This window comes from Rhagoletis pomonella, unplaced genomic scaffold (genome assembly GCF_013731165.1).
Source record: "Rhagoletis pomonella isolate Grant_MI unplaced genomic scaffold, Rhpom_1.0 Rhpom_scaffold_00006, whole genome shotgun sequence".
Lineage (NCBI taxonomy): Eukaryota > Metazoa > Arthropoda > Insecta > Diptera > Tephritidae > Rhagoletis > Rhagoletis pomonella.
In genome coordinates, this window is record NW_023458560.1 from 34479687 (window position 1) to 34492703 (window position 13017).

The following is a 13017-nucleotide window of genomic DNA, read 5'->3' on the forward strand; positions in this document are numbered from 1 at the left end:
CTGAGAGGTCACCTGCACAGGTTGGAGATCTGGTCTAACGACCTATGTCGGTTCTGCGATATGACTGAGCAGACCCCCTGCATCTGCTTCGCGAATGCGAGCTTCTGTGTGCTAAAATGTTAATCTACAATGGAATTAAAAATGGAAAATGGGTCTTCAGAAGCTAGTTAGTTACATTGTTTTCTTGAAGACGACATGCTGATAATGAAATTGCTTCTCAAATTGAATTGAAGCAATGTGTGTGAGGAAATTAAAAGGCAAAACTGATTGTGTGTCGTCAGCGTTCATTAAATTTTTTTCAATTTGTTTTGAAAGGTTTTAAACAACGAGAACGAAAGCATAGCGAATACATTTTCGATGTTCGCATTATGAGAGTACAAGATGTACTGACGAAATAAATTGATCGCGTTTTGAAAGTGCCACACGCTCAATATTTATTGACAATATTGCGAACCGCGATCCAGATTTCAAAAGTTTTAGAAATTCTGCGATATGGATCACCGATCCATCAATACTGCATACTACACCGTCAATAAATATCGTGATACTTGGATCACGTCAATAAATACATGAACCAAAAATACAAGATCACGTAAGAACGCGACGTTGTATTTGTAACTGGTTTTGAGAAAAAAGTTTGCGAAAGCGGGTTCGTCAGCTGAGCGTTTTTTTACATCACAAGCACCACTATTTTACACTTTTATTTAAGTAAAGAAGAGTTAATTCAACATGACAACACATTTTCAAGCATTTTATTGCATCATTTTACCTAAATTGTGCGCTTAAAGTGGCTGACAATAATTTTGGCTAATTTTGGTTTTCGTTGTTTTCTTTGCTTTGTTTACTTTTCGCTTGTTTTCCAGTGAAACAAGATGGCGTAGAACCCGCTAAAAAATCGACTTCTTTCACTCTCTTGTTCTTACGTGATCTTGTGTCTTTCGTTCATGGAATAAATACTGACCGTGTGACAGTGCCCTTTCCGTTTGAATGTAACCGGCCGTCTTCACATGCTTGCAAATCTCGCTTGCGTTTGCTTTTTTCTCTCGCAAGCGAGACAGAGTTTGGTGACTGGGCACTTGACAGCTTTTTCATTTGTAAAATGGGCTCTAATTCTAAAAAACTTAAAACTTTTCTAATAATAATAAATTGGCAACACCAAGCACCCCCATGTTACCTTCTGAAAGGCTTAAAAAAAAAAAATTTCCGCCGTCGGGTCTTTAACATTGGCAATAATTCGCATGTTTTGATGCCCCTTTCGGCCAATTTGATATAATTTTCGGTGGGCCCGCTAAAGTGTTTTTTTACTTAATTTATATGAAGCATCCCACAATAGCGAGGTGCTAGCGCCGAGCAAATGGAATTTTAATTTTTGACAGGGCGTTACGTATTGAATTAGGATGTAGAAGACGAGAAAAATGGGCGCTGACAGTCGGCATATAAGGCCCTGTCTCCACAGGAAAGCACTGATGTCGTGATAACCATGTCACAAAATATATTTCCAATGGAGACCGCTTATTTTTCATGGGCTGCAATATATGTCAGCGCTTATTGCTTGACATCTAATGCAGGCAATTTGATAGTTTGACAGCCATATTTTCATTTGAAAGAAAGCGTGCTGGTGGTAGCATCGATGAAATTTTGATATTAAACAAAAATAAGAATCTGTTCTCTATTGGATTATTTGTGATTACGTTTTAGGAAATTATTCAGCAAGTGTTTTTTTTAATTTAAATGTTTTTAAACACCGAAATTGAGAGAATGTTGTCTGGTGGCCTCATGCGGCAAATAATTATTTCAAGCCATCAAAGTGCCCACACACAAAAACTTGGAATCATATTGCTCGTTAAAATGACAGTTGGTAGGCCATCGGTTTTTGCCTATGAAGTTCTGCGGTGGTATTTTGAACGTGTAGTTGCAGCGTAATGGAGACAGCAAGTAAATTGCTGCAGTAAAAAGGGTGGCAAGAACTTGTAATTCACGATAGGTGCCGCTCCGTTTCGTTCAGTTAAATTTTCGTTAACCGATGAAAACGGACGTGCCTTCGTAGCATTTTCGGGACGCCATTTTATATCTGTTCTTTGAAGAGGAAGTGAGCTCAGAGAAAACGCGCTTTTCAGAAATTTTTTAATTAAATAAGGGCTCTTTTATAAGGAAATAAAAAATGAGTGGAGGTGGAAATAATGCTGCACGACCGCCGCCAAGAATTGAGGGCATGATATCGCTGAAGGTGAGATAAAAATGTGAAAGGCTATGCAATACTTATGGATGTATGCATTACATCTAATTGTACATGTATTTGGTGGAGCTCCTGAAATTGAAAATTCTTTTACTTGTGTTAATTTTTTCAGGTTGATAATTTAACATATCGCACTACGCCCGAGGACTTGAGGCGTGTATTTGAGCGATGTGGCGAGGTTGGTGACATTTACATCCCTCGCGACCGATATACCCGTGAAAGCCGTGGTTTCGCTTTTGTTAGGTAAGCTTGAACCGAATATGAGTAGAGATAAAAGAGGCACTGTGTCGTGCAACGTCAATGCCTTCTTTTTATTGAGGACAACGATTCTAACCTCAAATTTTTCATCAGACACTTGCGCTCTGTATACAGTCAGTCAATAAAGTTTAGGTACAGCGAAGTTTTTGCAATATGGCCATCTGTTTTTTAAATATTTTATTTTTCGCTAATTTTTTTATAAAAATATGGTTGATTCTACATCAAAACCCGCAGAAATCGGAGTTCCAAACCTTGTGCAGAATTAAAGAAAATTCTGCAAATAATCATTCAAATATTGCACTTTTTATTCACACTCTTTAGAAAAAAAATTTAGTATGCAGCTTTTCAGCGCATTCAATGTTACTATGAGCGTGTGTGAATCGGTAACAAAGTTCGCGGCAAGTAAATTTTTGACAAGTTTGAGGTGAATAAAATTTCAGTAGCCCATAGGGCTAGTGAAATTTTTGACAAATGCATAGAAAATTTTGACAATTGCAAAGATTGCTGCTGTGTGTAATCTTTCGTAAAATAAAAGGTTAAGTTGATGAACTGCAATCAATGATGGTAGATGTTTTCTTAAAATATTAATTTCACTCAATTTGTAATACTTTATTGCGCATAAATCTGCGGTTATGAAAAATTTACTGCTGTCAAAAAAGATTTCATTTCACACAGCAGATTGGCAAAACTGTCTCACCATAGTAAAAATATTATTCAACAGCTTTCCCCATATAACTTTGCTACCGATTCACACACGCCCTATAATGAAGTGCAAGTTTGAGGTAGCTAGGAGTTACCATTGATTTTTGCAAATTTTTTTTGTTGAAACTGCCGCTCATTTTCTCCATAAAATAATTTGCGATAATTTTTTTATATGGAAAAAATGAGCGACACCCTCAACAAAAAATGTGCCCAAAATCAATGGTAAATCCCAGCTTCCACAGACTTGCACTTCATTGTACTAAAATTGAATGGGCTAAAGAACTGCGTTCTCAAATTTTTTCTTAAGAGTGTATAACAAAAGTGCAATATTTGAATGAAAATTTGCAGAATTTTCTTTAATTTTGAACAAGGTTTGGAATTCTGATTTTTTGGGTTTCTGTCGTAAAATTAATCATATTAAAAAAAAATAGCGGAAAATAAAATAGTTAATAAATAAGTAGCCCGTATTGCAAAACAACTCTGTACATAAAATTTACTGATTGACTGTATGTATTTTCATGGTTTCCTTCACACCACTAGGAATCCATAATTAGGGATGCAAATACATAATATACAGTATCGGTCATATCTAAAGCACGCCATTTCAAAGTGATATTGTGTGCCACTTATGTTTATTTATTTATTTTTAAGAATTTTCAATTAAAATACAGTTTTTTCTCTAAGAAAACTCATATAAACCCAAGTTTAAAAACTTATAGAACCCTACAAAAAAGTGCAACAAATTTTGACCTAAATTTCAAACTTTTTTCTCGGAAGTGTTTGAATTTTTCTGAATACACAGTTTTATAGCCCAATCAATTTAAGTCTGATAATGTGCAAGTTTCGAGTGGCTAAAAGTTACCGCTGATTTTTTAGAATTTTTTTCGCCAAGGATGTTGCGGTTTTCTTCCATATACAAATAAATTGAATTTATTCATTATATGGAAGCCAATGCGAAAAAAAAAATTCTAAAAAATTAACGGTAATTCGTAGCCACTTGAAATTTGCACATTATCAGACTTAAATTGCAGGGGCTAAAAAACTGTGTACTCAAAAAAATTCTATCACTTCTGAGAAAAAAGTTTGAAATTTAGGTGAAAATTTGTTACACTTTTTTATAGTTTTCTACAAATTGTTGAACTTGGGTATAAATGGGGTTTGTACGAGAATGAACAAAATTTTAATTGAAAATTCTTAAAAATAAATAAATAAACATAAGTGGCACACATTATCACTTTGAAATGGCGTGCTATAGATATGACCGATACTGTAAGTTTTCACTTTGCAACCGCTGGATTTCATTTAGCCACCTCAGTTGAGAACGTGAACTATCGAAAACATCGATAGTGGCATAATATACATACTTTAAATAAATGATAAGAATTATGGTGCCATAAGGAAAAATTTTACTTGCTTTCCTAATTTATTGAATAATATGGTATTTTGCATTTTGTTAGTTAGGGTAAACTGAAATCAGTTATTCTATGAACAAAATGCATATATGAAATGTATTCACTTTGCAACTGCTGTCTACGAATATATCCTAGTCAGTTTACGTACGAATACCACATTTTTACTATTAGTTATGATTTATGTGCTTTCTATCTTTATCTGGTATTAAATATTTTCATCTTTTGGTGTTTTGTTTTCAAACAAAAATGTTACCTTATAGCCAGTTTCGAACAAACAGTTAGAACAGTGCAATGGGAAGGCAACATTTTTTGTAGAAAAGAAAGCTCCACATTGGACATTTGACAAAACAACTTAAGTCTGTTTTTCACGAACATACTAAATAGCATATATCGAAAAAATATATTTTATCGTCAAAGAGAAAAATGTTGCAATTCGAAAGAAATGTTAAATTATTTTATCGCTATTTACAACATTTAAAAATTTTTCTGTTTGCAACAACAGCTTGTTTTAATTTAAATAAAATTGATTGCTCTGATGGTAAAAATAGCTTTGTCGTTATATGCTATTTTCTTTGTCCGTCAAAGATAGACTTAAGTTGCTTTGTCGAATGTCCACAGAAATGTAAATACATCAGTGACGAACAAAAGTATTGCCACAGAGAATTTTTCGCGCTGTATGCAAGGTTTTTATTCTAATTTCTTTTCGCTAATATTTTATAAAAATATAGTTCATACTAGTACAAAAAAAAAAAAAAAAAAATCTAAACTGTGCAAAACTCAGGAAAATTTAATAAATGTGTTCGTCACTGCATGTTAAATTCATATTTACTTCCGAGTGCATTTGAGCTAAGTTCGCTTTGAATTCAAATTGGCAGGGGTTGAAATTCACTCGGAAGTGAACCTACCTGCATGTATTTATTTACATAACATTAAGTTTGTAATTAAAACCGTAAGTTGACGAAGTTAATGAATTTATAATATAATAATTTTTATTTAAATTCTTGTATTGCTTTCAGATTTTATGATAAACGTGATGCAGAGGACGCATTAGAGGCCATGGATGGTCGAATGCTTGATGGCAGGGAGTTGCGTGTTCAGATGGCTCGCTATGGTCGACCAAATTCTCCGACACGTCGCACCAATAATAGACGTGGCGGCGGAGGTGGTAGACGTCGTTCGCGTTCACCTGTACGTAGGCGCTCCCGTAGCCCCCGTCGTCGTTCGTATTCACCTAGATCCAGATCTCGTTCGGCGGCAGGTAGTCGTTCACCTGTTCGACGCAGCAAGTTTTCACGCAGTCCAGTTGGTCGTAAATCTTTGAGCCGTAGCCAAAGTCGCAACGGTATAGCTGCTCGTAGTGCGTCACGCAGTCGAAGCCGGTCCTAAAGATGACAACTTATCACTGCGACAAATCATTGATATCTTTAATCAGAGGTACGTTGGTTCCCGTAAATCATTTATTCTATATTCATTAAATTTTTTTTGTAGAAATCAAAAAAATGGACCAGTATGCATTGAAATTTATTCATATGGTTGATTAGTGGCGTTTTCATAAACAAACATGAGTATTTCGAGTTTAGTGCTGCTAACTAAACAGGTATAACAATTTAATATATAAATTGTAGCACTTCAAAATATGAAAACATTCGAAACGGAAAAATGTGAAAGATAAGATTACCAGGAAACTCAAACTTGCTCTTTATTTAATATCCATTCACATTTGCCCTAATTTCAGAGTATGTTAAATTATACCTATATGAGCCCATAACATTTTTCCTACATTTCCAACTAATGTTTAAAATGAATTTTACCATTTTTCACATGAAGTGTGTTGCCTGCCGTATTAAAACACATTTATGATAACCCCGAATATAATATTATTATTTAGATTATTGGTACAATTTTATGGCAAACTCATTCAAAAATATCGATAATTCAATTTTAGAAAAGCCATTTTAATTTAGTTTCGTTTAATTAGAAATCAATAGTTTTATATACTTAGTCTGCAAAGAAGTTTAAGGAATGAATTTATAACTAAAAAATTCTGTTTCCAAAATTATCTACTCGTGTGTATTAACATCTGAAAAGTAATATGAACGTATTTTAAGTTAAAAAAAAAAATAATAATAAATGTAATCCAAATATTTTAACTCGTTCAGCGTATAGGGAAAGTAAGGATGTCAGTCAGTTTTTTACAACTACATTAGATTTACATATGAATTACACAACACTTAATCCAAATGTTTGCATAATTAAGTTGCTAAGATTTTGTGTAATTTTTATGAAGTTAACACTTTTAAAACCCATTATGATTGCATGGCGGTAATATATTTTTTACACTTCTATATAACGCAGGCAAAAACAAAGATTGCTGTAAGGGCTGCTGTAAGAGTGCGAAAGAGGTTAAGGCAGACACAGTAAAATGAATTGCATATATAAAATAAATAATGGGGAGGAGAGTGCAAGAGCAGGAGGCAGAGATTCATAAATTCATTGGTGACTGCTGCGTAGCGAAATTAGGATATACGTACTCCTGCTACTCTTATTGCCGCTACAGCTGCTGTTTGCTGTTGCTCCAGCGTTACATTTGTACAACACATGAGTTGCTGCATTAACAAATTTGCTCCAAACGTGTGCCTAACACTTCGATTGGATTTCTCGTGTATAGTATAAAATAAGAGAAACGCAATCTAAGTATTAAGCTCACGATAATTTGTTGTTCGAGTTCGCATCCTGTAGATTCAAATGTTGCTGTTCACTGACAATAATGTTGCTGCCTCTGTGCTGCTGCGTCAATCCCGTTTTTAATGGTATAACGTAGACGAAAGATCCAGCAATAGTGCACTTTTTACTTGATTTTGAATAACTATGCAAAAACCTGCTACGGACAGTACTTTAATTTGTATGTCTATAAAAGGCGTTCGCCGATTGAAGGTTTCATTGTACTCATGCGCAGCAGTTGAAGCGGTATACCTGTATTTTTATCAAAAAGTTCAACGAACTAGAGAAGAAATCGGACAAGTAATTGAAAGCAGTACAGCGGCAGGCTTAAATGCGTAGTGCGCATAACTGTTGCAAGCAGCTGTAGGCGGTAGCTGTATGTTGCTGCTATATGCTGTTGATTTACTTCAGTACGCTTCATCGTACGTTGTTCGACTTCGTATGGGTGGTGTTAGTAGATAACCTTCTGCTGTTGGTGGTATGCGGTTGCGAGTTCTAAGTAGTTGCTGTTCCTCCGAAAGGTTTTATTTCTTCAAGTTTGCAGCACAGGTAAATCGGTGAAGTTTCGTTTATCTTCCGAAGACGAACTGCGTTTCAATGGGCATATATGGTTACAGGGAATCCAAAAGGCTTTGGAGATTGTGTTACAGGTAGGTGGTTGTGAATTTACGAAATAATTACATCTTGTTTCAGGTCAGCGCTTTTTGAATTTTATAATTTGAAGCTTTAAAAATAAAAATAAAATATGCAGGTTTAAAAAACTGCTTTTCATTTGAACATAATGTGGCAAAAATTTTCTTTAAATTGTAATGAATGGTGGAAAGGTAGTAGGGCAATAAGTAGATTCGACTGTCGTGGGGACTCTGAATACATTAGGCGAAGTGTAAGAACTCGCGAACGGCAGGATTTTTTACTTGGGGGTGCATCACGATATTTGGCATTCAATAGATCTTGGGTGCGTTCAGAAATGCATCAAGCCAAAGCATCAGTCTCTTACTTCTAAATTATAATTGATGCAAATTCCTTATTTACGCAACGTATGTTCCAATTAGGCATTTAACCGTGGTTGCGCATATTGCATATTTCCATCAATTACAGGGCTTGTTCGAGTTGCAATCGCAACCGCAGTGTTGCGCGAATTATTAAAGTATCACGATCTGTGTGAATTTCTAGCAATGTATTATCAGTTGGGCAGTTGCAACAATGTTGCCATTTTTCATCAGTACAGCAGTAATGCCGCTTTTATTACGTGCTTCGAACAGGCCCACAGTTTAGAAATAAATACGTCTGATGCTCTTTGGCTTGATGCATTTCTGAACACACCCCTTATGAGAACTTTACTGCAGGGCAGATATGTAGATGATAGTCTTCGAAATCGGAACCTCCCTGATGTACATGTGAGCAGTTTATTTTGAAAGTGGCTCATTTCATACCGTTTGACTTCAGTGATCACTTACCTGTATCTGTACGCGTGACTTGTTCGTTCAACTTCATCAACCAAAGGTTGAACATTTTTTCTTTGGGTTATGACGGTAGAACGATTTACAGAGGCTTTCAGTTATATGTAACTAACGCATTTTGGTACAAGCGGTGGAAATGACTGCGACTTTCAAAATAAACGGCTCATATGTATGTATGGATATATTCGAGTTGTAATTAATGCGGTAGTGTTACTTTTTATGAAGGAGCATCACGTTCTACGCGAAAATTTGGGCAACTCTGTCTACATCACGCGTTCGAGGAACAAAATTTTGACAATGAGTTGGTTATCATTGGCAAATCAAAAGCATTATACAGATTTTGACTACACAATTTCTGCAGCATTTCAGAATATTTTGAGTTGAGTATCAGCAACAAGGCTGCAATATTGGTCCCCTTTCGCAAGTTTCCTTGGCGTACCGATGGTTAAGCTTGGCGACGGCGAATGATATAAAGATATGAAAGAAATCCTACAATAATTAACTCCCAGGGAGTAATATTTTTCCCGAAAATTTGGGAGGAGGAAATCCGAACTTCGAGAGAGCTGTTTGACACGCTTTTGACAGCTCAACTTCGCCATTTAATATAAAAAATCCTCGGGGAATTTTTATTCATGATAGGAGGAAAGGGAAAAGAGAAACCCCCCAGGGAGTTTCTGTCCAGAATCGGCCTGATAATATCCGATTCAGGCAGTACTTAGTAGTGCCGCTACAGTGACAAACTGACTAAAGTATATGAAGTTTGGTTTTTGCAAATCAAAAGAGGTTGGTAATAAAACATCAGTCGCTAAAGTTTAGCTTTTAACCTATATTGTAACGAGAACACCATCGCTTTATGGCCACGAAATGTGTATTCCGCAATATTATTTTTTTCGATCACCTTGGTTTTTTTATTTTGTTGACCAATTGGTCGTTCTTATTTATTTAATTTCCATGGTTATATTTATTTATTGCTTAGTAAGCAAAGGCATTTACTGTCAACAAACCAGATCCAATTTTAAACTCAATAATAATTTTTTTTTTTATAATCCATATTTTTTATATAAATTCTAATAACGGAAGTTAAAAAAATAAATGGCGTGCACTACTAACATAAAGCCAAAAATTAAAGTACGCGTGCGGAATGTCTGGTATGAACCAGATTTGTCTCCCGAGGGCATTTATCTTTGTCCCATGCCTCAGCCACCGCCAGTGCCAAAAGGTGTATTATGGTTTACAAACTTGAAGCCACACGAAAGACTATTCTATCATCAGACCTTGAATTCCGTGCGAAAAAGTAAACGTTTCATTGCAACACCAGAAATACCACGCGATTCATTGGATTTCCAGTTGCAAGCGCGTTACGATCATTCCCGTGAAGTATTTCCTGAGCGTGTAGATACATTGTTGCAGCGAGAAACATGTCCTTACCAAAGGATTGAAGGCTGTGGACCTGATAGTATAGTCGAACTGGCAACCTTTCGTGTATTAAAAAATGTTAAGGCAGTGGAGTTGCCTTCAAGTGACCAGCAAGATCATCCTTTGAAAATTGGTGGTATGAAAGAGAAGATTTCACCACATAGTGTTAAATTGATCAATAGTGGCGTGCATACTCAACTGGTGAACAACGGATTTTCAAGACAGACAGGAGATGGAAATTTCTTTCGTTATTAGCAATTATCATTACTGTATCATGTACCATGGACGTATTAAAGAATTTATTAAGGTAATGCAAATAGATTTCACCTTCTTGTAGTTCTAAAGATGGCCACATTGTAATTAAAATTCAAATACAGAAGCTATCCAAGTTAACCTACAATATTTTTTATTGTATTTCCGATCAATAAAAATATAACTAAATAAATCAAATGTCGGATCACGCTTCTAGTTTTGGTTGTTTGCTCTTACTTTGTTCTTCATCGCTCTTTTCAGAAGGTGTGCAATTTATATGGTCTCTTTGCTTTTGTTTTTTGTTTTGATTACGATGACTCTTTGCTACCTTGTCTTGGCCAATCCTGTTAGAAAATAATTGCCAAAAATTTTGATTTCAATTTAGTTTTAAAGTACACATGTATGTACATAAATAATAATTGATACACACATTATAGTCGCCCTTGTGCCCGGTCCCCAATGTGCGGTTGGATTTGCTTGGAAACGTGTTAATGCATTGCGTCGGCTGTTGGGGTTTGCCTCAGGATGTATGTCGTCAAAAATATACTCTTTCTCAGGCTCTCGTTCCAATATAGCTTTAAGCGGTGTGCCCTCAACCATACGATCAGATTTTACTGGATGCCTTTTGGCCCAACATCGCAAAATATCCCACAGGACTGCTGCGGGTGCATCGGTTTTAATTGAATTTTTGCAGGCATGTGAAAACGAAACACGGTGGCCTGCATGTAAAAGCGCGGAGCGAAATTTGAGCACCGGTATATTTTCCAACTTTAGTACACAGCAAAGTTTATCTAATACATAGTATAAAGGGACGTCGTGTAGTTCTTCATGCACCACAGATAAGACACCTTGCAAGCGCTTTTGTGTGCCCAAGTCAGAAAGCGGCTTTTGCTCTATTGTTTGCAGTAATTCGTTCACGAAGTCCTTGTCATGTATGGGGTTAGACCAAAGTGGGCCGCCCATCTGCAGTGAATATAAAATGCAATTTAATTAAAAAGGGTCACGATCTTGTTAAATCTACATACATGATGCTTATGCCCACAGTGGGCGCAGTTCGTGCCGATGTATGGTCCTGTGGGAATTCCAAATTTCGTTTGAGTCTGGCCTTTGTCTGTGGTATTGGTTTTTACATTGCCCATCGGCTGCAGAGTAAATGTATCACAACCGGTACATTGGAAGATTACCGACTGCTTGCTGTATAAAAATTTAAATTATTTACAAACTGGTATTAATCGTCGTATTCGCATATCCACTATGCTAACTAACCTCATACTATATTTACACTTTGCTTGACTGCTATGCACCCTTACAAAGACCCGTACATAAAAATCGGCCGAAATGCTTAAAAGCGGTTCAATGTATTTTCCATAGCGATTTGCATGCGTCTCTATACTATGTAGCAGTATGCGTAAAGCCATTTCATGGCAGCATTTCATGCGCAACGGTACAGATCCATATTTGGCATAGCATGCTTCGGGTGTGTTTCCAGCTAGAACTGCCATATCCGTTGCTGTTACCAGCAGTAATCCGCCGTTGGTTATTGATTGTACAGCTCCATCTAGGAAACGATTTGGACACCCGTACGGATCCAGATCTATAGCATCAAAGCGCTTATGATTAGATGTAGATAGATACATTAGAGTCCTGTAAAAATTAGATAGTTAAAAGTTATTTCTAGAGGTACTTTACTTATGCTACATGGCATCCGATTGGCTTGGTTCGATTAAATTTTCAACGCCATTGTGCCGTACATTTTCAAGTATGGAATCAACTGCCGCCTTGGAAAGGTCATTGGCGATAATTTCACGAACTCCAGCGATTTCTTTTGCATATCGAATACTACGCAAACCCGTTGCAGAAAGTGCTTCCAATATGCGAATGCCATTTTCGTATTTGACTCCGGCGGTGTAGAGCGCATTTTCTCCGTTCACCGCGTCACCTGTAGCATTTTCTCCTGATTCTTTTGAAATTGTATGCGCTTCTTTTTTTCTTTCTTTGAGCAGGCGTCTTGCAAATACATTGAGTACAGCAATGCTTAAATCACGATTAAACTCCTGCACCGGATTGTAGAAGACGCTGCCGCCAGCAACAATTTCAGCGCTGCGCTCCTTTATTACGCGCCCAGGTGCACTAACACTGTTCGCTGGAGGATCTAATGTGTCCTGCTGAATTAAAAAATGTTTAGGCTACACATAACCGAAAGATTTACATCAAATATATACCGCTTTTGTATCAGATATAACTTCCAACTCCATCTTTTGCTTAATTTGCTTTGCGTACACGTTTTTGTAATCAGCTGGTGGTAGGTGGGAAAAGTTGCGTTGCCATTTCCGGCGGATCAGAAATTTAGGAAAACTGGAAAAGGATGCTGTTTGCTTTAGCATAACAGTTGCGATTCTTCCTCATAAAATTTGCTTAATTTCATTTCTACTTCCCGTTTTGTTTAAAAGGAGTTCACACGAGGCGATTTGCCAGGCAAATCTAGAGGCGATTAGTTGCATCAAAAGTTGGCAGCCCCCCCAACTTCATTCAGTGATTTGGGGAAATGTTTAGATATTTG

General features: G+C 36.5%; 4 protein-coding genes across 6 annotated transcripts in view; 3 read left to right on the forward strand and 1 right to left on the reverse strand.

Annotated features, from left to right (window-relative positions):
• The window catches only part of LOC118740609 (peptidyl-tRNA hydrolase ICT1, mitochondrial), a 51360-nt gene that overhangs the window by 31296 nt on the left and 7047 nt on the right, over window positions 1–13017 (forward strand). The gene's annotated exons all lie outside the window — the stretch shown is intronic.
• Window positions 2055–6042, forward strand: LOC118740613 (serine/arginine-rich splicing factor 2-like). The gene is made up of 3 exons (XM_036472216.1): window positions 2055–2227; window positions 2349–2479; window positions 5625–6042. The coding sequence occupies exons 1-3, from the start codon at window positions 2162–2164 to the stop codon at window positions 5992–5994; spliced, it is 567 nt and encodes a 188-aa protein (XP_036328109.1). The 5' UTR covers window positions 2055–2161; the 3' UTR covers window positions 5995–6042.
• Window positions 9819–10489, forward strand: LOC118740611 (uncharacterized protein C1orf194 homolog). The gene has a single exon (XM_036472214.1). The coding sequence runs from the start codon at window positions 9882–9884 to the stop codon at window positions 10458–10460; it is 579 nt and encodes a 192-aa protein (XP_036328107.1). The 5' UTR covers window positions 9819–9881; the 3' UTR covers window positions 10461–10489.
• LOC118740603 (probable tRNA (guanine(26)-N(2))-dimethyltransferase) lies at window positions 10589–12969 on the reverse strand (the record flags this gene model as incomplete). 2 transcript variants are annotated; one of them, XM_036472205.1, is given in 6 exon segments in its annotated part: window positions 10589–10801; window positions 10888–11420; window positions 11483–11651; window positions 11724–12101; window positions 12156–12619; window positions 12680–12969. In XM_036472205.1, coding segments are annotated over 6 exon segments (1845 nt in total). In that variant the 3' UTR covers window positions 10589–10662.